This window comes from Lepisosteus oculatus, chromosome 18 (genome assembly GCF_040954835.1).
Source record: "Lepisosteus oculatus isolate fLepOcu1 chromosome 18, fLepOcu1.hap2, whole genome shotgun sequence".
Taxonomy (NCBI): Eukaryota; Metazoa; Chordata; class Actinopteri; order Semionotiformes; family Lepisosteidae; genus Lepisosteus; species Lepisosteus oculatus.
Genome location: NC_090713.1, coordinates 20358544 through 20383175, shown reverse-complemented (window position 1 = coordinate 20383175; position 24632 = coordinate 20358544). Strand labels below are relative to the sequence as shown.

At 54.6% G+C, this 24632-nt stretch overlaps 1 protein-coding gene across 14 annotated transcripts in view; it reads left to right on the top strand.

Moving 5' to 3' along the window:
* The window catches only part of LOC107075879 (neurexin-2-like), a 627393-nt gene that overhangs the window by 545243 nt on the left and 57518 nt on the right, over positions 1–24632 (top strand). For all 14 annotated transcript variants that reach the window (XM_069180400.1, XM_069180406.1, XM_069180401.1 and 11 more), the window contains one exon: positions 266–447. In XM_069180400.1, the coding sequence (XP_069036501.1) occupies positions 266–447 (182 nt within the window). The remainder of the gene's footprint in view (positions 1–265; positions 448–24632) is intronic.

The window sequence follows — 24632 nt, the reverse complement described above, 5'->3', positions numbered from 1 at the left end:
CGGGGGTCCGAATGATCGGAAAAGGCAGAGCCCTTAAACACTGGATCGGTTAACGCGAAGCTCGATGAGGTCAGATTCGCCTGAGGGTGGCTGCCCAGTCGCGCAGTGCCTGAGCCACTGAGAGTACGCTGCAGCCCGCACCCTGTGATCGAAGGGTTCGGTGGTGCTGTCGGGTCAGAACCGGGCCTGGAGCAGAATCGCCGACGCTCGTGCCGTTCGTGGGACACAGTGTCTAACGGCTCTCTCTCTCTCTCCACGTCTGTAGCTGGGACCACCTACATCTTCGGCAGAGGAGGAGCCCTCATCACCTACACCTGGCCCCCGAACGACCGGCCCAGCACGCGGGCCGACCGGCTGGCCGTGGGCTTCAGCACGCAGCTCAAGGAAGCCATCCTGGTGCGGGTGGAGAGCGCCTCGGGACTGGGAGACTACCTGCAGCTGCACATAGTAAGTGGGGCCTCTTTCCAACAGCTGGTCGTTCGGGGAGGGGTCTGTCCGCACGAGCATATCCGAGCTGTGGGGGTGCATTTAAAAAAAAAACCCAGACAGCTCCTGCCGGCTGTGCCCAGCAAACCAGACCCAGCCAGCTAGAGTTGGGGGAGCTGGGAGGAGACAGAACATGCAGACTCCACCCGGACAGACACCCGCGTCTGGCAGACAGATCTAGAACCCGTAGTCTGGTGATTACTGCCAGGCCACCCTGCAACCCTAGACCTGAAGATGTTAATCTTGTATTTTATTTGAAAGAGCCTTTGGACATAAAGCTCAAAGCTCTGTAACAAAAGTATACTCACTACAGACATAAAAAACTAAAAATCGCTCCTTGGATGACAGTGGTTCATGTTGCTTTTGTTTCCAGCCTGAGGCAGTGGCGGATCTGTCTGCAGTTTGTTGTGCAGTATTGAAGTGTCTTGTTCTTACTGCGTTTAGCTGGGGTCTTCTTGGTAAATGACCATCCGAGAAAGCTACTCTCATGTGCTGCTTTTAGCAGTGACCTGCTCTGCCTTGTTCGGGCTCTTGTGGGTTAAGCGTCACGTAAGATCATGAGCCTATAAGGCAAGACTTGTAAACTGAACTGTGTCCGTCTCCTGGAAGGCTCTCGTGTGAGACTGAGTGAGTATTCAGCACTGTGTACTGTAAGTGTTAAACGCAGGGGTGTGATCCCTTAAGTAAGACGTACTTCAGCGTGTTGAGACCTCAAGGCGCTTCAGGTGTGTCACACAGTGGGACAGGTCAGGTACTTGGAAGTCGGGAGAATTCAAGGGTGCTTGTTGTCAGAGGAAAGAGGCTACTCTGCAGTCTGTGTGTCCTGCTCCGTTTCTCTGTCTGTTCTGCTGGGGCTGAAGCAGCGTCAGATGAAAACCACGGTTTTCTGCACTGCGCTAGATGAGGGGAGATCTCGGGTCAGGAGCTGGACTACAGTCGGGCGAGAAGTCTGGGTTGTGTGAGCAGGAAAGTCTTCTCACCCCCGCTGATGTCCACAGCGAGCCAGTGCAGCTCACAGCGGACAGCGGGGTTAGATGCTGGGGGGGTTTGTGAGCACAGGAGGTACAGGATTGGGAAGATTGTTCCGTACCGTAGCAGCCTGATCTTCTGACCTCTCTGTCTTGCTACTGAAACCGAAGCAGTGTGTGCCCGAGCGCACGTCACGCGCACGATATTAACAGGGGGTCTGCGCTGACCCCGACAGGTGACCGCCGGTCTAGAGAGGCCGGTCAGTGGACCGTGACTCTCACCTAACTCGGGCGCAGAACTGGAGCTCGCCGAGCGCTCAGCGAGACGCTGGGCAACATCCACGCGCTGCCGATTTTAAGTTCAACTCGGAAGGCATTGAAAACGGTACCAGTGATATGTCTGATGAATTGCTCGTCGACCTGCCGCCTCTCGGCCCCTGCGGAATTCCAAAATGCAAATTGTTTTTAATGGCCCTCGGCCCATTAATGACTTCAGTTCTGGTGACTTTTCCAACGCGTGCTTTCTCACCTGAACAGTCGCCCCTCCCCCCATACTAATGACCACTGAGGCTGGCAGCTCGGTCAGGCCAGCACTTGTCTTGGCAATGGGGTGAGGTATCACCAGCGTGTGAGCTCCCTTCTGACAAACACTGAGATGGGGCTAGTCCTCATACCCCCCTCTCCCCCCACCTTGATGAGCTGGCTTTGCCCAGAAGTGACTCCACTGGCGCCACCTGCGGCCCATACGCAGTCCTCTTGAGTATGTCCCTGGAGGGTGGGTTCCCCCACAATGCTCTGCACAAAGCAGCGGTTTTTCCCCCCGTCTGCCCTTCCGAATGGTCCTCACCACGGCTTTTAAGTGTGATCCCGGTTCACCAAAGAGCCGGTTCCCATTCCGATTTGATGCCGAAGGATCTCAGAGACTCGGAGAAGTCTTCTTCTCTGCCCCAGGCTACAGAGGTCCGGTTTCCTCAGCCTGTGCCAGTGTGCCCTTCCCTTCAGCGCAGGAGTACGTCTGGTTGTTCTGCTCCAAGAGTAGCAGTCCCTTCCTCGTTAGATGTTGCTCTTTATACTCAGAACTCCTAGTCTGGTTTTGACCAATCCACTGTGTGATTTTCCACAGGACTTCCCTAAATTTCCATTCTCTTCCCTGCCCAGAAAGTGATGAGCCCGTCTCTCTCTCTCTCTGGCCTCTGCATTCCTTAGCAGTGGAGTCAATTCAATTCAATTCAAGGGGCTTTATTAGCATGACCGATGGGTACAATCAGTGTTGCCAAAGCAAATAAAAATAATAAAATTAACATGGAACAAAACAAAAAATAGAGGTAAAATAAAATCTACAGACATGTTACAGACATTTACAACAAAGACATATTATAAAATATTGACATATACTGTAGGCGGCTGGAGCATTATTGGGAGACGGACTCACTGTTCCTCAGGCTGTGACAGGAGATCACATACTGGGCTGCCAGATCAACTGAGTTCCCTCCTCCCTCTCCCAGTAGGATTGGGACCCGTTGTGACTCTGGCAGGTGTGGGAACTCTGGGATTAGATTTCTGAATTTCGGGGAGAATGTTTCTCTAATCCCAGAGTATCTGTCACAGTGCAGTAGGAAGTGCACCTCTGTCTCTATTTCTCCCCGCTGGCAGTGGGAGCACAGCCTGTCCTCTCTGGGCAGCCAGGTCTGCCTGTGTCCAGTGTGTGTGTCCAGACTGTGGTCACTGAGCCTGTCCTCTCTGGGCAGCCAGGTCTGCCTGTGTCGCCCAGTTTCTATGGCCAGGCTGTGGTCACTGAGCCTGTACTTCGTCAGGGTCTGTTTCTGTTTGTTGTTTCTTATTTTGGTAAAATATTCAGCTAGTGGAGTCTCTCTCTCTATCTCTCTATCTCCCTGTCTCCTCTCTCTCTCTCTCCGGTCCAGTGCCTCCCGTCTGACATTCGAATCGCGTGTTCACGCTTGTCCTCCGCGTGTCGGATTCTGTCTTGTAGCTCTCGTGCTGTGGCTGCGACTCGTTGTGTGCATTTGCGTTGACTCCAGTGTGCTTTTTCCCCACGATTCCACAGCAGCGGAGCTGATGTCTCGTGCCGAGGCACAGTGGCTAAAGCTGTTCTTCGTGTTTCACCTTCCTCTACGTCTTTTCTACACCTTTCACCCCCCCACACACACACACACCTGTGCGTGGCAAACTGTTGTTCTTTTTCCAGAGGGATTTGTAATAAAAGCAAAGGCAAGGTACAGCACTGTGCATTCGAACCCCTGACACCACCACCGCCAGCTGTAGTGTTTTGTTTTAAAAACGTCTCAGTGCACATGTCATCAATTGGGCAAGTTACCACAGTCCGTAGGTAGTGTACCACAGTAACGTACAGTAACGTTGCAAACGAGAGGGGGGGGCATTCAGCTCCTCTGGCCAAATTGCTGTTTCACAGTTTAAATGGTCCCAGCTGTGTCCCAGAAGGAGCCGGGGTATCGGCTTCAAGCACGTGGTTGGGCAGCTTGTTCCATGCTCCTGCCGCCCTTTGTGTAAAGTAGCGCCTCCTGTTCCTGGTTTTAAATGCGCGCCCACATCGTTTCCCCCCGTGTCCCCTGGTTTGTGTTTCTCTGTTCATTCCGAGGTTCATCTGAATCCAGTCCCGATAATTACCCCGACCCCTCTGGCCTCCTGCCCTGCTCCTGTGTGCTGTGTTGCCCACTGGCCTCAGAGACGGCTCGTGTGAGAGAAAACAGCATGGTGAAATCGCTTAAAAGCTAAAGCTCAATAAAATAAGGTTCTCAAAAGATTCCCCCAAAACTAGCACTTCTTTTCGTTGTGGAAGTCCACCAAAATACCTGTCTATCAGCATACCTTTTTTAGAGAAAATGGAAAGGGTCAAGGAGTGACCAGAGGGCAGGAAAAGTTTGCTCCTGCTTGAAATGTAAGTCAGGGTGGCCCTGTTGTAGTTACAAGCCGTCGGCTGATTCTGATTCCAGCGTAAGGAGTTGTGTGGGATGTAAATCGGATCTCTCCGTGGGAAAGCAAAGGGTTTGCTGTTGGGGGAAGTGGGGTTCAGCTCCTCCGGCGGGATCCTGGGAAAACACGCCTCGTTCGTCTCGGAATGCCCCCCAACCCCCCCCGGCATGCGAGAGAGGAGTCTTTAATGTGTCAGCCTCAGCTCCGCGCACGCATCCGCGGAGAGCCCCGCGCATCCAGATGAGGGGAATATTTGAACCCCGAGATCCTCTGGAGGCACTTCTGCGCCGCCGTTTCACATGGCGGTGGAGGAGAGCGAATCTCTCTGCGCGCCCCGGATTCAGACGGGATACGTCTCGGCCGCTGCCACCGCCGGGCTCGAGCTGTACTCCGGGACCCGATTCGCCCCGGCCCCGATCCGGTTTCACCCCTTGGGTCTGGCAGGAGGGATCGCAGTATCGGAACCCTGACCAATAGATTCAAAACCAGTTTCTTTCCCAGAGCAGTCCGCATCTTAAACAGCTCAAATTAGCACCTGCACTTTAATCATAATAATAATAATTGCTTACACTTATATAGCGCTTTTCTGGACCCTCCACTCAGAGCTCTGTCCAGGTCATGGGGACCCCCAGCAGTGTGTACCCCCACCTGGATGAGGCGCCAGTCCGCTCCCCACACCCCAGCTCTCAGTGGGGAGGAGAGCAGAGTGATGGAGCCAGTTCAGAGAGGGGGGTTATTAGGAGGCCATGATGGGTAAAGGCCAGGGGGGAAATTTGGCCAGGACACTGGGGTAACACCCCTACTCTTCTCGAGAGACACCCTGGGGTTTTTAATGACCACAGAGAGTCAGGACCTTGGTTTTACGTCTCATCCGAAGGACGGCGCCTGTTTACAGTCTAGTGTCCCCGTCACTATACTGGGGCATCAGGACCCACACAGACCGCAGGGTGAGCGCCCCCTGCTGGCCCCACTGACCCCTCTTTAAGGTACTGCACTGTTTGCACTATGTCCTGTCTTGCTATAACACCTATTGTCTATATGTATTGGCCCTGTCTCGTAGTCATTTGTGCCTATTTTGTTTCTCTCATGCTACTGGGCAAGGCTGAACAAGTCAGCACTCCAGTACACTTGTTGTAAAGGGCAAATAAAGACATCTTGAATCTTGAATATTGCAGCAGCTTGATGCAGTATGTTTCTCTTTTATTTCATTTTTCAAATCTGTCAAATTCAGCAAATGAATAGTAATTGTACAGTGGATGAAGATGTGCAGGAATACGTCGTGTTTAAGTTGGTCCCCTACAGAGGTTGTGTTCACTTTATTCACTTGTAGGTTCAGTGAATCACGCAATGTGACCAGGGGTGCCCAAACGTCTGCATACAGTGTTTCTGTTTGTCTTTCTGTCTGTCTCTATCTCTCTTTATCTCTCTGTCTTTTAGTCCGTGTCTCTTTATCTATCTCTCTCTATTATCTCCTCTCTCTGTCTCTCCGACTCTGTCTCCGTGTTTCTGTTTGTCTTTCTGTCTGTCTCTATCTCTCTTTATCTCTGTCTTTTAGTCCATGTCTCTTTATCTCTCTATCTCTCTCTATCTCTCTCTCTCTATCATCTCCTCTCTCTCTCTGTCTCTCTATCTTTCTCCTCTCTCTCTGTCTCTCCAACTCTGTCTCCGTGTTTCTGTTTGTCTTTCTGTCTGTCTCTATCTCTCTTTATCTCTCTGTCTTTTAGTCCGTCTCTTTATCTATCTCTCTCTATCTCTCTCTCTATCATCTCCTTTCTCTCTCTGACTCTCTATCTTTCTCCTCTCTCTCTGTCTCTCCGACTCTGTCTCTGTGTTTCTGTTTGTCTTTCTGTCTGTCTCTCTCTTTATCTCTCTGTCTTTTAGTCCATGTCTCTTTATCTCTCTCTCTCTCTCTCTCTATCATCTCCTCTCTCTCTCTGTCTCTCTATCTTTCTCCTCTCTCTCTGTCTCTCCGACTCTGTCTCCGTGTTTCTGTTTGTCTTTCTGTCTGTCTCTCTCTTTATCTCTCTGTCTTTTAGTCCATGTCTCTTTATCTCTCTATCTCTCTCTATCATCTCCTCTCTCTCTGACACTCTATCTTTCTCCTCTCTCTCTGTCTTCCAGTGTGTCTCTCTCTCTCTGTCTTTCAGTCTGTCTCTCTCTCTCTCTGTTGTTGCAGTTGCTCTGTTTCTTGTCTTTCTGTTAAGAGTGCTCTCCCGGGGTGCAGGCGCGAACCGATCTGGCAGAAAGAGATTAATGTGCTCCTATCAAAGGGCTCCCAGTCCCGGCGTGAGCGAGGCTCTCAGTATGCAGGGCCGGCTCTGTATTGATTAATCCCAGAGCTGGGTAATAATTAATTTCCCGACACAGGGGCTGCAGCTCGTCAGAGAGGAGCTGCCACTTGGATTCCCAAATGCCGGCCTAAGTACCAGACTCTCCGGGCTCACCGTGTTCCCTGCGCTCGAGGCTCTCCTCCCTTTCCCAGAGGCTGTGTCCCGAATGAAGTCATCTGTGTTAAGCATGTTTACTCTCGCCTGTCGGAGTAGGTGGACAGGCTCGTCTCCAGCCATTTGCGGCCTGAGGTACTGACCACTCCCTCAGTCCGGGGTACTGACCACTCCCTCAGCCCGGAATACTGACCACTACCTCAGTCCGGGGTACTGACCACCCCCTCAGCCCGGGGTACTGACAACATGCAGACTCCACACAGACAGTGGCCGTGAGACAGCAGCGCCTACCTTCATTCCCTCTTGCCTCTGTGCTGTGGCCTTGGGCCTGGGAAGGAATGGCCACCTGCTCTTTCCTGCCAGGCTGCTCCCGGGCAAAGGCCAGAGCTCGCCTCTTGAGACGTGCCCCCTGCCACGCCGCCCCGATCCGCCCCCTTGTCGAGAGAGGCCGCGGGCGCGGACGGCACCTCGCCGCCCCAGCTCTCTGTCAGAGGCCCTCCCCTCCCCCTGCTTCAAGACAACCTGCTCTTACCGTTAATGGAGACTGACAGCCGGCTCTCCTGCGCCTGCTTGATTAATTAAGGAGTGCATTAACGGGCTAGCCTTTTAGTTGCCTCAGCATTTAGAAGGCTTCGGCCATTAGGAGTGTGAGATCTGGTGCATGTTGATAAGCTTCCTGTTGTTTGTCATGCGGCCCGTGCTTTAGCAGGATGAGATGGCGCACAGATTGAAAAGTGACGTGCGGTTTTTTAGGGTGTTACGCCTGCATTGAGAAGCGGATAACCTCGAGCAGTCCGTAAAGCCGTTTATCCTTTCATCCATGGGGGATCTCGTGAAGTCCTTGCCTGCTCGTGTTCCACCTTCTCCCTCCAAGCCAGGCTTGGTGCGAGGGTGCTCGTCCCTTAGATGGCTTGGATGTGAACGTGCACCATGAAGAAAGTGACGTTCACACATTTTTTCTGGTGCTTTCGCCCCCTGTGCATTCAGGATAGGCTGGTTTGCACAAAATGCATGCAGTTGAGAGTTATAACTTTGTGGCAACACTTGCAGTACTTTAAAGATCGGGTCAGTGGCCCACGATTCAAAGACAGAAAAGGTGGGTCTGAATCGGTAGATTCTGGTTTTGGGATACAAGGTCACAGTGATGTAGTATCAGAAAAAGTATTGACTTTAAACCGATCGTAAAGCAGGATGCGTTATTAAAATCCATGAGCTTTGCTTGAGAAACACGGTGTGGCGTTACACTCTGCAAGCAGTTCTTTAATAAACTTCAAGTATGCACCAATCTTGAAAATGCGTTTCTACCCCGCTATAAAAGGTGCATTGGATTGCACTGCTGAGCATGTATTCTCTGTTGAGGTTAAAGGTTAAGGGGTCAAAGGCCAAGGCTCACTCTGCCTTTTGTGCACCGTTGAGCAGGAGGGGGACGTGGGGAGGGTAGAAATGAAGAGAAGCTGCTCTTCAGGGGGAGATTTAAGAGACAGATGTGAAGACTTTCCCGTTCTGTATTCCACACACATCTGCAGTGCGGATCCACCACTGTGGCTTCCTCTGCCGGCTGATTTTTTTTCCCCCCCGTTTGTCCGTACCGGAATGCCAGCCCTTTCTCTCTCACTTTCCCAGAGCCTGCTCCCTGCTCCGATTCTGTAGGTTTTTAAGGACAGCCTCCACTAGAATTAAGCAGCAGGGCAAACTGCATGATCCCGTCTCATGCCCTGAAATGGCAACTGCCTCATTGTCAGAAGTACCCCCTTCTCCAGTTTAGGAAAGCTGCACAGCTTTGGTGGCAGATTCCACATGCCCGCTCCACTGCCTGTGTGCCCTGGAGTTTCAGTGCGGGCCGAGGTCCTGTATCCGGACTGTGCGGCCATCTCTCGCCGTTTGCGATGGGACACCGCAGAGCCACTCCACAGAAACTGATCGGGCATCCAATGCCACAGCAGTCTGATCCATTTCGGATTTTACCGGCTGCAACCCTGCCCCCATACCCCCCCCCCAATCCCAGACCCCCTCCTGCCTGGAGGAGGTTGGCAAAAGGCAGAGCTGGGAAGCTCCGATGCCATCCGATATCTTCCCTAGGGGCAAGCTCGTGAGTAAAACACAAAAACCCCCCTCTGGAACGAACCGGCTGCTCTTTGGCCCTCTTCGCCACCTGTAAAACGACAGCGACTGTAAAACGGAGCCGGATGGCGGCGATTGATGCCCCTGTGGCACCCCGTGCTAAGTGCCCCATTGACCGTTTTTTTTCCCCGATCAATCGCGTGGCGGAGGAAATCCACAGGCGCCCTGACTGACAGCCAGTCCGAGCGGGCGTGCCGCATTCATCGGAGGCGCCCTGCTTAGAGGATTCTCTCTTTTGTGCACGAGGAGCCCCTTCGAGGGCGTCTGCGGCGCATTGACGGCCGTCCATGTTTTTAACAGTTCATTATCTCATGAATCTTGCCGGCCAAAAAAAAACGTGATTTATGGGCTGGAGTTTATGAGAGAAGCAGGGGCGCAGATGATAGTTTCCAATAGGGCACCGTTTTCTGGCATTGTCTCCCAGATCAGGAAATGATAGGAGCCCTTATTAAGTCGAGGGGGACTTGAATCTCCTCCAGTTCCTACTGCAGAGTTCTGGGGAAGAGTGTGTTAATGAGCATGCTGCTCTGTTTCTCTGTTGGCCTTAATGAGTTGCTGTTTCTTCCTTTCTTTCTTCAGCAGAGAGGAGAGGTGGAGGAGTTTATTGCTCTTTAGCTATGTAGATGAACATGAGATTCCTTATTTGCGCCGATCTCCCGGGACAGGCACGGTACAGCAGACGGCACCGCACAGTGTAGACGGGACATTAAAAAACGGTACATCATAAATCGTAACAACCAGAACAATAATAATAATAATAATAAAAAACTTTATTTTATATAGCGCCTTTAAAGGTGGCTTCTCAAAGCGCTTTACAGAATGACAATAACAATAAATAAGAAGAATACAACAATAAGTAAGAAGAATACACAAGATAAGACACAATTACAATTTCAACAATACAACAGTAACAATAGAGGAGACTGTGGATGGAGGTACTAAGAAAAGCAGAGGGGTGAGGAATGGAACCAGTTCAGTAAAGGCTCTTCTGAAGAAGAGGGTCTGGAGTCTGGATTTGAAGGAGTTTAGAGAAGGTGACTCTCTGATATCCTTGGGCAGAGAGTTCCAGAGCTTGGGGGTATAACAGGAGAAGGCCCTGTCACCCCTACAATGTAGACGGGGCTTGGGAGGGACAGTAAGGAGGGCAGAATTCGAAGAGCGAGGGTTGCGAGGTGGGGAGTTGGGCGATAATAGCTCAGACAGGTACTGAGGTGCCAAGCCATGCAGACCCTTGTACAGTAGGTGAGCATGAGGATTTAAAAGTCTACGCGGAATTTGACCGGAAGCCAGTGCAAGGACTCCAGGATAGGAGTGATGTGAACACTTGCACTAGACCTGGTCAGGATTCTGGCTGCTGAATTCTGGACATACTGCAGTTTGTTCAGAGTAGATTTAGATACCCCCCAGCGAGTAGAGCATTGCAGTAGTCAATTCGAGAGAACACAACTGTGTTGATCAGCTTTTCAGCCACAGTTAATGATAGCACAGGGCGTAGGCTTGCGATATTTCTAAGGTGAAAAAAAGATGTTTTGAAAGTATGCTGCACATGTGGGTTGAATGTAAAGCCAGAATCGAATATAACCCCAAGGTTTTTCAATTTTGACAGTCAATAAATGCGTTGCAGAGATTAATAAATAAGCAGTCGTGTGTGACGTGCATTGAGTCCTGGACAGTCTGTATCCGGGCTGGCGGGGATCCTGGATGATGGATCAGGCTTCACTGCAACAGCGGAGGGCGTGAATCTGGCCGATCGATGGTCAGTCCCGTCCGATAATCCCCTGCGCTGTTGCCTCAACCCTCTGTAGTGCGTCTTTGTCGTGCACGGTACCACACAGCAGTGATGCCTCTAGTGGGGACACTTTCCATGGTGCTGCGGTCAAAGTTCATGAAGAGTGTATTTCTTCAGGCACTGCAGGAAGTGCAGGCGCTGTTGTGCCTTTTTCAGACTACAGTGTTGTGAGACCAGGCCAAGTTTCCACTGCGGTGCCCTCGATGCAGATCGGGACCTGACTCCCTCCGGTCTCCCGAAGCCCATAACGAGCTCCTTTGTCTTGTTGACATTCAGGGCCGGTAAAAAGTTAGCAGTGAAAGTTGTTTTTGTTTTTTTACAGTAAAAGTACCGCAAGTTCTTGCAAAAGTCCTTTTGGTATATGATATACGTGTGTCTATGATACTGTTTGTTTTTTTTTGGGATGAGTTTTTGATTATCCACGTTCGGGCCCGCTTATGTGACTGAGCGTTGTACTGGGGGCAGTCTGAGTGAGGGTTCGACAGCAGCTGTGCCCCACCTGAGATCTGAACCTGCAACCAGCTCTGAGTCCAGGATCCCTGACCACTGTGCTACACAGTGTGAAGGATGAAACGTTCAGGGGTGGCATTGTGGCATTTTGTTTTTACTCTGGTGAGTTTACAGTAAGTCTACTCTTCATATTTTTCCTGCAAAGGGAGACCAGCTCGGTGCTGTTAATAGCATGCTGTCAGTCAGTCTTTACTGCTTTACAGTGCCTTTTAAGGTATATTGTCTCTCGGAGCTTGGCTGTTGAGCTTCTAGCTGAAAAAAACTGGAGGTGAAGCCTTTCCATGCGTACAAACAAGAAATCAGCAGCCGTATCTTTAGAATGAAGGCACATCCGTCCACTGGTTTGATGCAATGGTGCGCTGTTAATGAAGCAGGAGCAGGAACAAACACAGCCCCGCAGCAGGGTTTGCCAGATCTCAGCCCGGGTGCGCAGACAGACAGACACACAGGCCCTCTCCTGGCCTGAAACAGCCGGAGACCCCTGTACAGGCGCGTGCAGGGGTTCTGGAGTGGCCCGGCCTGAACGCACACAGACAGACAGACACACAGGCCCTCTCCTGGCCTGAAACAGCCGGAGACCCCTGTACAGGCGCGTGCAGGGGTTCTGGAGTGGCCCGGCCTGAACGCACACAGACAGACAGACACACAGGCCCTCTCCTGGCCTGAAACAGCCAGAGACCCCTGTACAGGCGCGTGCAGGGGTTCTGGAGTGGCCCGGCCTGAACGCACACAGACACACAGATACACGTCCCTCTCCTGGCCTGAAACAGCCAGAGACCCCTGTACAGGCGCGTGCAGGGGTTCTGGAGTGGCCCGGCGTGAACACACACAGACACACAGACACACAGGCCCTCTCCTGGCCTGAAACAGCCAGAGACCCCTGTACAGGCGCGTGCAGGGGTTCTGGAGTGGCCCGGCCTGAACACACACAGACACACAGGTCCTCTCCTGGCCTGAAACATCCAGAGACCCCTGTACAGGCGCGTGCAGGGGTTCTGGAGTGGCCCGGCCTGAACACACACAGACACACAGACACACAGGCCCTCTCCTGGCCTGAAACACCCGGAGACTCCTGTACAGGCGCGTGCAGGGGTTCTGGAGTGGCCCGGCCTGAACGCACACAGACACACAGACACACAGGCCCTCTCCTGGCCTGAAATAGCCAGAGACCCCTGTACAGGCGCGTGCAGGGGTTCCGGAGTGGCCCGGCGTGAACGCACACAGACAAAAGCACACGAGTGCCGCACAGATCCTGCGCGTGCACACACTGTCGCTCCTCAGCCCCACGATGGGCAGCTCCTGGGGGGGGGCTGATTTACAGCAGAGCAGGATGGGAAGCCTGCGCCGAGCGACGGTGTAGATGGGGCGTCTGATATGTTTATGCGGCAGAGAGCGCGCGGGGGGAGGGGCAGGGGGAGGGGGGGGTGGAAGGAAAGAGCACTCCTGTGGGAGCTCCCATCGCCTGGAAGAGCATCGCACGCTACCTGACTGCGGCAGAAACCGCGGCACCAGCCGCCGAGGCCAGCGGGCCCGGGTCGTCCGGGTGCGAGGCCTGCCGGCGTCACAGGCGCCCCAGGATTAATCCCCTCTGCCTCACGGGAGCAGCCGCCTGTTCATTTGCTGCAGGAGATAACGAGGAGAGAAGATCCCACCAGGTTTAAACCCCCCAGGAAGGACGAGGGGGGCTGGCTGGCTCGGTTCTTCATTCTCGGGGTGGGAGTGAATCGGCACAGGTGCACAAGAACACCTCCCCCCCCCATCATTCCAGCTCAGCGGCTGTCGGGCGCCGGGGTTCTCGGCCTGTATTTTGTTTTCTAGTCCGAAACAAAAGGGGAAATTTAAAAAAAAAAGACCGAATCGTTTTTTTTTTAATCGAAGCAGAAAACAAAGACGCCATCTGAAATCTGGGGAGAGCACTGCAAAGTGAAGCCCTGAATAAACTCCGTCAAGTGGCAGCGCTCTGCCTGGCCCCCCGCAGGACAACGACTGAGCCTCCGTTCACTGCTGCACCAGGCCAGGAGGAACCAGCTCCTGCACAGGCCTGCGAGCTGCACTGCTGGGGCCGTTCACACACTCACACTCACACACACTCTCACACTCGTACACACTTACACTCACACTCACACACACTCTCACACTCGTACACACTTACACACTCACACTCTCACACACTCTCACACTCGTACACACTTACACACACACACTCACACACTTACACACACACTCTCACACTCGTACACACTTACACTCACACACACACACTCACACACTCTCATACTCGTACACACACACACTCACTTACACACACACACTCACACACTCACATACACACACTCACACAGACACACTCACACACACACACTCTCACACTCACACACGCTCACACACACAAACACTCACAATCACACTCACACACTCACTCTCACACTCACAATCACACTCCCACACCACTCACACTCTCACTCACACTCTCACTCACACGCTCACACTCACACACTCACACTCTCACACACACACAAACACACACACTGTCACTCTCACACACACACTCACACTCACAGTCACTGATACACACTCACACTCACGCTCACACACACACTCACAGTCACTCATACACACACACACACGCTCACACTCACGCTCACACACACACACACTCACACACTCACACGCTCACACTCACACACTCACGGCACGGCCGGCGGGAAGGTGGGCGGGGCGGAGGAGTCTGCCCTCACTTCCTCGTCCCCTCCCCCGTGTGGGGCTGCAGGGCCCGTGGGCTCAGGCCGAGCCCGTCCCAGTCTGTTGGGTATAGTGCTGGAATACTGGCTTGGCTTGGCACAGTGATGCAGTGTGGCTCTCACTAAGCGTGGTCTAGGGCTGATTGGGGCGAACACCTGTTCTGCCTTCGGGACTGTGTGTCGGGGGGCAGGTCTGAGGAAGCAGGGGCCCTATTGGACGGAGCAGGCTGTGCCTCACAGACCCCCGCCTGATTAATATTCCAGCTCCCCCCCCCCCCTCCCCGAGCTCCCCGTCTCTGGAGACGGTGTGACATTACAGAGCGCCCGGCGGATGAAAAGGTCAGCAGGCAAAGAGCAGGTCCCTCTGCTCCTAATTGGAGCCCCCCCTCCCCCCCGAGCCACTGGAGCCAAGGGGGTCTGAGCTTCTCGGTAACCGGGGGGGCTCAAGATGATGCACGGCCGGGGGGGGGGGGGTCTCATCAGGAGAGGCGCCCCTCAGGTGCAGGTGGAGCTCCGCGGAAGCTGGTCCGAGCCTGGGCCAGGTCACTAGCCGACTGTGACTGGCAGTGCAGGGGGGGGGGGGGTCTGTCAGCCAGGGCTCTTGGCTCTCAGCGCCCTCTTGTGGCCTCCCGGGCTCCTACAGGCCCGTGCTGCTGCCTCTCCTCCGGGCGGCACAGAGGAAGGGGGAGCTGGGTGTTAGCGCTCTGATCACGGAAGGGCGGGCCGAGCGTTTTGCTGCTGGTCTTCTCCGCGAGGAGCGCGGTGAGGGATCACAGGCTTCCGCGAGGCTCTTCCTGCCCGGAGCACAGCTCACTCACCTGTTGGAAATGCTCTTTGTTCTCGGGGCTCATTGCTTGCCTGATTGAGAACGTGCTTCAACGCCCACCACCTCCCTCAACCAACCGTACTGAGCTTGATGTTGGCACAGGTGTGGCCACTGAATATTTGAGCCTTGAGCACGGAAGACTAGGAGGGAGCCTGACGCAGGTACTCGAAATCCTCAGAGGCACTTATAAAGTCGACCCGTGGACCTCTTCAGCTCGAACGGCGAAGCACCGAGCAGGTGGACACAGGTGGAAACTCTCTGGAAGTGCGCTCAAAACCAACAGCAAGAACGCTCTTCGTTATGCTGAGGACGCCGGGAGTCTGGAACGAGCTCCCGGACCATGCGGTGAGGCCCATACCTTGATTTTTGTTTCAAGAAACAGCTGCACGAGATCTTCCAGTGAGAACAGGAGGCCCTTCTTTACGCAAAGGGGGGTGGGGGTGTGGAACAGGCGGCCCCAGCCATGTGGCTGAAGCCGATACCCTGGTTTCTTTCACGACCCAGCTGGGTGAGATCCTCCCGTCAGGACAGGAGGCCCTTCTTTACGCAAAGGGAGGTGGGGGTGTGGAACAGGCGGCCCCGCCCATGTGGCTGAAGCCGATGCTTTGGCTGCTTTTAAGACCCAGCGGGATGAGATCCTCCCGTCAGGACAGGAGGCCCTTCTTTACGCAAAGGGGGGTGGGGGTGTGGAACAGGCGGCCCGGCCATGTGGCTGAAGCCGATACCCCGGCTGCTTTCAAGACCCAGCTGGGTGAGATCCTCCCGTCGGGACAGGAGGCCCTTCTTTACGCAAAGGGAGGTGGGGGTGTGGAACAGGCGGCCCCGGCCATGTGGCTGAAGCCGATACCCTGGTTTCTTTCAAGACCCAGCTGGGTGAGATCCTCCCGTCAGGACAGGAGGCCCTTCTTTACGCAAAGGGGGGTGGGGGTGTGGAACGGGCGGCCCCGGCCATGTGGCTGAAGCCGATACCCCGGCTGCTTTCAAGACCCTGCTGGGTGAGATCCTCTGATCCACGGGGTAGAAACAACCAAACAGGCTGGATGAGCCCACTGGCCGCCTCTCCTACGGAGCTGTTCTTATGTTCTCAGGTACATTTGAAGTCGCAGCCAATGCAAACCCTCCACAGAGCCCCCCCCCCGGCCCCCAGCCGCCGGTGACAGGAGCTAATCCTCTAATCCAGTAAGTAAGGGCTTAAACTCGCCAAAGGCGCTCAAATGCGGCCTCTGACAACGGGCGGCGTGGGAGTTCCGCGGCTCTGATCCGACGGCGCTGTAAAGCCCCCTTGTCTGCCGAGCAGAGGGCCCGAGACGGGGATCCTCTCCGACCCCGAGCGTCTCGCGCGGCGGCAGGGAGAGACGGAGAGGGGGGATCGGTTTCGCCCGTCCGCTGGGGAAGCAGCTGTAGTCTGGCGCTACTGGGATAGAAGGGGTGCCCTACTTCCTTATTGGGGGGGGGGTGTTAAATTCATCCGTTGTCTATTTTCGGGGCCTGCAGTGACAGATGGGCCCGTGTTTTGTTTTGTTTCTTTGCTTACAATGTGAAAACTTTCCCACTTGGCGTCTGTGCTCAGCATCGGCCTTAGCTCACTGCAACCGGGGTCTCTCTTCCCAGCTGTTTCTTGAAAGAAGCCGGGGTATCGGCTCCAGCAAGGGGGGCTGGGCAGCTTGTTCCAGACACCCGCAACCCTTTGTGTAAGGAAGAGCCTCCTGGCATGACGATGGGGGATCTCATCCAAAGATCGCACGCATGCAGTCCCGTGTTTCTCGCGGGGAGCCAGGGCTGGGCGTCTCGTTCCCTGGCTCCGCTGTGTGTGCGCGCGCGCGCAAGAGCTCCCAGACTTCCGCTGCGCTCGCGGAAGATCTGACGTCGGGTGGAGAACGGGGTCTCAAAGGGGGCGGGAGGCGCGGCTGCCGGCACTCGGGCCCTTCCCGAGCCACTTCCAGGGCCGCCTGGCACGGGGGTGCGCCAGCCCGGGGGGCTCCCACGACCCCCCCCATCCCGGGGTCCGACCAGGAAGCCAGCAAAATCATCTCGAAACACGTCTGTGCCGGCCGACACAAGCAGTCCCTTCCGTCTCCCTCCTGTTTCACCGGAGCCCCCCTGCCTCTGCTCCGCCCCGCGCCGGCTGGGACAGACCCGCGGACGAGGAGCAGAGGCGGGGGGGGGGAGGAGAGGAGGAGGGAAGCAGGAAGGAGTCTGAGGCAGACGGGCCAGCCTCTCCGCCCGTGCAGGTTCGCTGCTCCCCTGCGCGGCCCGATCCATTCTCCTCCCCTCCCGTCTTCTGCAGGATTAGCTCTACTCTACTGGCAGAGCTCCCGGCGCTGGGGGGGGGTTAATGCGATTAACGGCGATTAATCTCCGGATTAATAGCGGAGGGCGGTTTTCTTAGATGGCGGACTGAGTCAGACGCTTGGGCGGGGGGGGGCACGTGCTGGTCCCAGGTTACAGCCGGATCTGCGCAGGACTCCCGAGGAGAAGGAGACCACCACCACCCCACCCCCCCACCACCACCCACCTTTTTTGCACAGCAACCATCCTTTTCTTTAATTAACGCGGTCGTTTGGTTTTTTTTGTGGCTTCTCCACGGATTCAATCGCTCGCGGGATTATGGAAATGGAAATGGAAAAGCCGTCTTTGTTCTGCCTGCGCCTCTCCGGGGCTCCGGCTTCATTTAAATTGCTGATCAAAGTGGGAGAGGGAAATGGGGAGGAGAGCGCGGACGAGGGGAGATCCACGCCCGATGGCCTCTGTTTTAGCTGCCTGCTGTGTCCCATCTGAGCGCAGAGCCGGAAAAGAGCACCTCCCCTTTCTGACCCCCCCTGCCTGCGCCCGCCGCGTGGCTCCCCTCTTCCTGTCCGGCGGGGGATCCGTGCCACCAGCTGGGCGGACAACAAAGTGATCTCTTGTCAGCAGACAAGAGACAGACTATGAAACAGACATGCGTCGGCAAGAGGTCAAATCCTCATCTCGTTCGTCCTCCCATCTTCACCCCCTGCAGCTGTCTCCCTGGTTCATTCCTCCTCAGCCCGGCGAGTCGATGCCAGAGCAGTAGATAAGCTCGCTCCTTTAGATCTGCTGCTCTCGCTTTCCCCGATATTAGAATTGGAAGGACCCTTTTGTGTTAGCCGGGGGCCGGGGTCCCTCTTCCGCTTCAGCGGTGGCGTGTTTTAAGCAGAAAAGCAAGTCCAGCAGGGTTGTCTTAAAGGAAGAATGGAGTGGCGCCACATCTCGTGTAGTCGGGTTCTGATGTAGGCGAGCCTCATATGGGCAAGTGAACCATCAAAGCAGTGGTGGTGGGTCTGTGTTGGGGGCTCTGCATTGCTTGGAGTCCTGCTCCTTCAGCTTCCCGCCGAAGACGGTGCGCAGCCTGGATCGCTGGCAGTCCCAGCACAGAGCAGAATCCCCCACGATGCACCACTGCACCGGCGCGATGCCGCCGAGCATCATGGGCACTGGGCAGGCTCCTGCAGTGGAGACGACGTGTTGTTACGTCCCTCCCCCGCCTTCCATCTCCTCGAGCGTGTTGGTAAATATCTGCTGCGGGTCTCGTCAAGAGTGGGCTTAATTAAGTCAAAGATTTACTTTTTGTAACGTGCCGATGAGTCAATGGACTTGCACTGTGCCATAAATTAACATCGTTATCCGCAGATGGATAGGGAAATGGTTGCTGGCAGGCGTTTTTATGATCCGCGTCTTGCGGAGGAGACCGGCATGTGCGCTGTTCGGCTTTTTATCTGTACAATACGGGATGCGTGTTTTTGTGAGTCAGTTGAATATCTTTTACACCCACTTCGATGACACTCACACGAGCTCGTCAGCCATACTGTTTGTGGTCTGTGAGGTAAAGCAACGTCACCGCGGTCAGCGCTGGCAGCCGATCTCCTCCACACGCCGGTGTCCCGCGCTCAGCGGTCATCTTGACCACAACAGCAGGCAGGTTTCAGAGGTCGCTGGCCAATCCGGAACCCACAGTCCAGCAGGTTTTGCTGGTCATAATTAACTAGACTCCTGACCTCACTGAGCAGAGGTGTCATTTTGCTGAGCGAGGCAGCCCTGCGGTCTAAGAACAGAGGACAGGTCGCAGGTGACGGGTCCCATCTGGCCCCGTTTGGTAATATTGATTGCTCCCTTATCCCCTCCAGCCCTTTCTTGACGAAGCCCAAAGTACCCGGTCTGACCACAGGGTCTTACCACAGGGCTGCACAGCTTGTTGCACACTCCCACCACCCTTTGTGTAAAGCACCCCCCCCCAGCTTATTCTTCTGGGGTTTTTAGGTGAATGAAATCCTGCTGCTGTGCGGCCCACACCTGACGTACAGCACCACACCGCTCTACAAACCTCGCGGAAGAACCCCGCAGGTGCACGCATTTCACCTGCGTTTCGCGCTGTGTTTCGGTTTTTAATTAAAATGCATCGCCTCTAACGACGCTGCTCCCTCTTGGGGGAGGGGGGGGTGGGTGGGCAGGCGCCGTCAGTGCCACCATCATTATGTAACGAAGAACAGAGGCTCCTCCAGCACCCGAAGGTGCTGCAGACTGCTCAGGGGGGGATATGACAGTATATTGCTGGATTTGCTCCGCTGATCCCGGCCTGGCGCCCTCTGCAGGCTTCTCGCGGATCCTGGCTTCGAAGGGGGGCTCTCTGTGGGCTCGGGGAGCGGGGGGGGGGGGGGGAGGTGATGGACGGTGTTTTTTGACGGCTTTAAACGACTGTAAAACTTCGCCCAATTAGCGGCCGATTCAGCCCGCCCGTAAACCTGTCAGAGGCCCGGCGGGCGGATTTAAGATCCTGCCAGGCAGAGACCCGGTTGTATGGATGAATGCACGGATACCTCAGGAGTACCAGATTAAAAGTGATTTCTGGATAAGGAATCACAAAGCATTCATTATCGACCCCCCTCCCCGTCTCGTGAATAAATTACGGATTCTCAATATGCCCAGCAGCCCCGCTTATATCGGCGCGCAAGGCCGTGCAGGGCTCTGACTGCTCCCCAGAGCCCCGGGGCGGGGATCGGATCGGGCAGGAAGGACGAGGGCCCCGGAGAGGCAGGGAGGAGGAAGGGGCGTCGCCCTCCCCCCGATCGGAGCGCGCTCTCTCCCCGCCTTCCCGGGACCGTTTTCCCACCTCGATCGGCTCCCGTAACGCTCCGGCTCGAGACTTCCCCGGGAGCTGCTTGGGACCATGCCCTGGGGCCCGCGGGCCCCGCGCCGTGACCTCACAGTACCTGCCAGTGGCTCTCCCAGAAGGCAGCCAGCTGCCGGGCTGGTGGTCCTGCCAAGAATCATACTCGTTAGCGGGGGCTTGAATGTCAAATCTATTGGGCTGATCTGTAGTCGTTAATTCCCTGCATATTAATATTTACTGGACCCTTATTAACGCTCCGGTACACACACACACCCAGTTTCATGTTTTAGCAATGGCAGGGAAGTCTTGGCAGTCTGCCGTCTGAAAGGTTCTTGGCTTTGTCAGTGTGTGTTAAATAAGAAATTACGAACCATTCCTTTTAAATAGTCCTTACCTGTCTCTCTCTCATACTGATCCTGTTAGTTCGACAGTCCTTACCTGTCTCTCTCGCACTGATCCTGCTAGATTGCCAGTCCTTACCTGTCTCTCTCTCACACTGATACTGTTAGATCAACAGTCCTTACCCGTCTCTCTCTCATACTGATCCTGCTAGATCGACAGTCCTTACCTGTCTCTCTCTCATACTGATCCTGTTAGTTCGACAGTCCTTACCTGTCTCTCTCGCACTGATCCTGCTAGATCGCCAGTCCTTACCTGTCTCTCTCTCACACTGATACTGTTAGATCAACAGTCCTTACCCGTCTCTCTCTCATACTGATCCTGTTAGATCGACAGTCCTTACCTGTCTCTCTCTCATACTGATCCTGTTAGATCGACAGTCCTTACCTGTCTCTCTCTCATACTGATCCTATTAAATCAACAGTCCTTACCTGTCTCTCTCTCTCATACTGATCCTGTAAGATCGACAGTCCTTACCTGTCTCTCTCTCATACTGATCCTGTTAGATCAACAGTCCTTACCTGTCTCTCTCTCACACTGATCCTGTTAGATCGACAGTCCTTACCTGTCTCTCTCTCACACTGATCCTGCTAGATCGACAGTCCTTACCTGTCTCTCTCTCACACTGATCCTGTTAGATCGACAGTCCTTACCTGTCTCTCTCTCACACTGATCCTGCTAGATCGACAGTCCTTACCTGTCCCTCTCTCACATTAGACTGCTTCTGATCTAGCGACATTGTTTTTAATGCCACGCCGGTGGTCTGGCGAGGGGTGGGTTCCAAGCTGGATCGACTAGTTTGTCACTCCCTGCAGCTCTGCCGCTGATAGCTGATCAATTCACAAACGCCACGCCGGCACTCCGTCTCCTGGGCTGCGCGTTGCAGTCTGTTCATGAATATTTGATGGCGTGTCAGGGGCAGAGAGCGATTCCGCCCCGGAAATTTATGTGGTGCCCGAGGCAGAGCGCAGAAGAGATGTCTCCCCGCTGGGGGGGGGGGGTCGTTCGTCATCTGTGTTAATTGAATTGGAGCATGCCGTGGGGAGCCCGTCTCCTGTCTGCAGCCTGGCGCAGGATGAGGGGGCTGTCTCTCTGGATCGGGCCGCGGTCTCCAGCGCCCTGCCCCGCTCTGGGTGAGCCTCTGCACCCCCTCCTGACAGAAAGAGACCGACGCCCGCCTGCCCACGTAGAATCGTTCACTTGAACTGTTGCCTTTGACTAACAAAATCCGTTATTAACGTTTCTAAACAGATTTGGCCTGGGATAAAAAAGCCATTCGAAACCGGGCATTTCGATTTCATTCCGGGAAGCGATCCGAGGCGTTTAAATACGTCTGAATCTGTGCGCGTTGTCCGTTCTGGTGTCTGCTGCGGTCTGCTGGCAGTGCAGTGGACCCGGAGGAGTTCCTCACGCTGTCTCAAGACCTGCCGTAGATCCCAAAGGCTTGGTTCAGCGGCAGAAAGCAGGGCCTGGCTTGGCCATGGGGATGTAGGGCTCGTCGTCCGAGAGGGACAGGGCGAAACGAAACTTGATACCCAAGTTCGGGTCGGTCTTCCCAGACTGGGATCTCTCTCCTGCCAGTCAGATCGGTACCACCGGCAGGTCAAGATCGATCGGTGATCCCCCAGTCAGATCGGTGACCGATAAAGTGATAAGGTCGATCGCAACAGAGGTGCTGCAGACACTGCGCTAGGTGGGATACCAGTGTGTTTTCACATGGGCCATGCCATCTCCACTCTCCTTAAATCCTTACTACTGTTGTCTCGCGATGGCGCTCCTGATTAAAGCATCTGATGTAGTTTTAGGATTATCAATTGACCTTTCTTATGAATGACATAGGCTATTTTGAACCATGAGTCTAAAAAGCTTTTTTTTTCGGGGGAGACTTCTCCCTCTATTTTATTGCCCTCTGTAACTTGTTGTCTTTGCTTATTGTTTTTGAACCCAAAGTTTCCACCTTTTCTCCAGATTGATCTGGGCTACTGTGCCTGGGATTTTCCCGGGACAGGATGGAGTAAATGTTTCAGTCGCTTCTACTGAGAGTAATTAGCCACTCAGCCTCTGTGCCAGAGCACCTCCAGTCCAGAGGTCAGTTTTATTCGTTTGCATCTCGTTAGCCGTCCAGACCCCCCCCCCTCCCCCCCGAGCTGGGACAGCAGAGCCCTCCTGCAGTGAAGAGAGGTCCTGCTTTGTACCTGGGGAGGGTCTCAGCCATCTCCGGGGGGTCTGCGGAAAAAGCTCTGGGACAGATATCTCCTGGAGAGCCTGGGGCAGGCCAGTTCCCTGTGGAAATGCCTCCCAGCTATCGCTGGCGGCCAGGACCGGCAAGTGACGCTTCAGAAAAGCAAAGCAAACAATTTCTTCAACTCTGAATCGCGCAACAATAAAACATTTACCTGCAGGAGCACCGGCGTTTATTACTAAATGCAAATGAGTGTTCCCCAGAGGCCAGTTGACATACAGGATATTAATATCCTGTTCATCTGGAGCAGTAATCAAGATCGCTTACATTTACAGGACAGTGAAAGACAGGGCCATTCTCTCTTATGACTAAGTCATAGTTTGTCCCCCTCGAATGGGGCGCCCCACAATAATTAAAGTACAGTAGGGTCTCGGCATTCTCCAAGGATTGGGTGCAGAGAAACGTCGCAAATTCACAAATAACCAAGTCCACCCCTGTAGCATCACATGATGTGCTACAGCACATAGTACACATCGTGACAGTAGAGATGCTGTCTCTGGGTATTGGGAAAGCTGTATCACCCTGCAGCTCCCCACTGGCAGCCCCACTGGAGACTCAGCAGGTGTGAGCCTGGTCAGTACCTGGAGGGGAGACTCCTGGGAAAGCTGAGGCTGCTGCTGGAAGAGGTGTTAGTGGGGCCAGCAGGGGGCGCTCACCCTGCGGTCCGTGTGGGTCCTAATGCCCCAGTATAGTGACGGGGGACACTGCACTGTAAAAAGGCGCTGTCCTTTGGATGAGATGTCAAACCGAGGTCCTGACTCTCTGTGGTCATTAAAAACCCCAGGGTGTTTCTCGAGAAGAGTAGGGGTGTTACCCCGGTGTCCTGGCCAAATTTCCCCCTGGCCTTTACCCATCATGGCCTCCTAATAAACCCCCTCTCTGAACTGGCTCCATCACTCTGCTCTCCTCCCCACTGAGAGCTGGGGTGTGGGGAGCGGACTGGCGCATCATCCAGATGGGGGTACGCACTGCTGGGGGTGGAGGGGATCCCCATGACCTGTACAGAGCTCTGAGTGCAGGGTCCAGGAAAGTGCAGACGCTGTAGATCTCAGGCCAGCTTGTCGCAGTCCAGGAAAGCAGCAGAGGGGAAAGTCTCTGAATACCAGTAGGAAGTAGGACACGAAGCTGCGTGTGTGTGTGTGTGTGAGGGAGGGAATGAACGAGACGAGGAAACTAAAGGAATCTTCTTGTGCGTGAAACGAGCACTGAGTGAGTGAGTGAGTGAGGGATTTTTGTCTCCCCTTCCATTTTTTTGTGTTATTTTGTTTAATTGTCACCTTGCGTCTCGTCAGGCGAGGGCTTTCGGAGATGAAGTGCGAGACGGGAGCCGGCTCGTTAGACCCGTCTCATTAAAACAGAAAAAGACGAGAACCGTTGCGTCGAGCAACACCGGGCTGTGAAATTGCTCCTTGTTTTGTTTTTTTGCGTTTAAAGACGCATAAAGAAAAACAACCTCAAATGAGCCGGATAATCGCGCGAGTCCTGAGGCGGGCGCTGTTTCTGCCTTTTTCCCAGTTCTCCCCGCCTAGCCCCCCTCGCTGTTCCAGGCGGATCGCCCCCTAGGAGCTCCTCGGAGCTCGGCGTGACCGGGCAGGTGCCGAGGAAGCCGGAGGAGTCCAGTGGAAACTCGGGAGCCGTGCTCTTTTCGAGAAGATCTGTCCTGACTCTTCCAAACACGCGGAGCCTTTCCGACTCCCTTCCGCGTCTATACGTGAGCGGTCCAGCAGCGGGCAGCGGGATTCTTAAGGCGCCTGCTGGCAGGGAAGTGACGCTGACGCTGGCCGTGGCCGGCGGCTGCGTCCGACCCACAGATCTCTGCTCGCGTTCTCTTGGGGGAGAAACCCAGGGCCTGCTCAGGCAGCCCGCAGAACGCGCGTTCCTAGGTCCGAATCCATCGGTACATCCGTTAGTTGAGGCCTGGTATACCGTGTGTAATCACTCCTTCTTCCATTTTTTGGGGCGGAGGGGTGGCTATGTGGCTCTGAGGAGCTGTGCCTGTGGCTGGGAGGTTGCCGGTTCAAATCCCGCG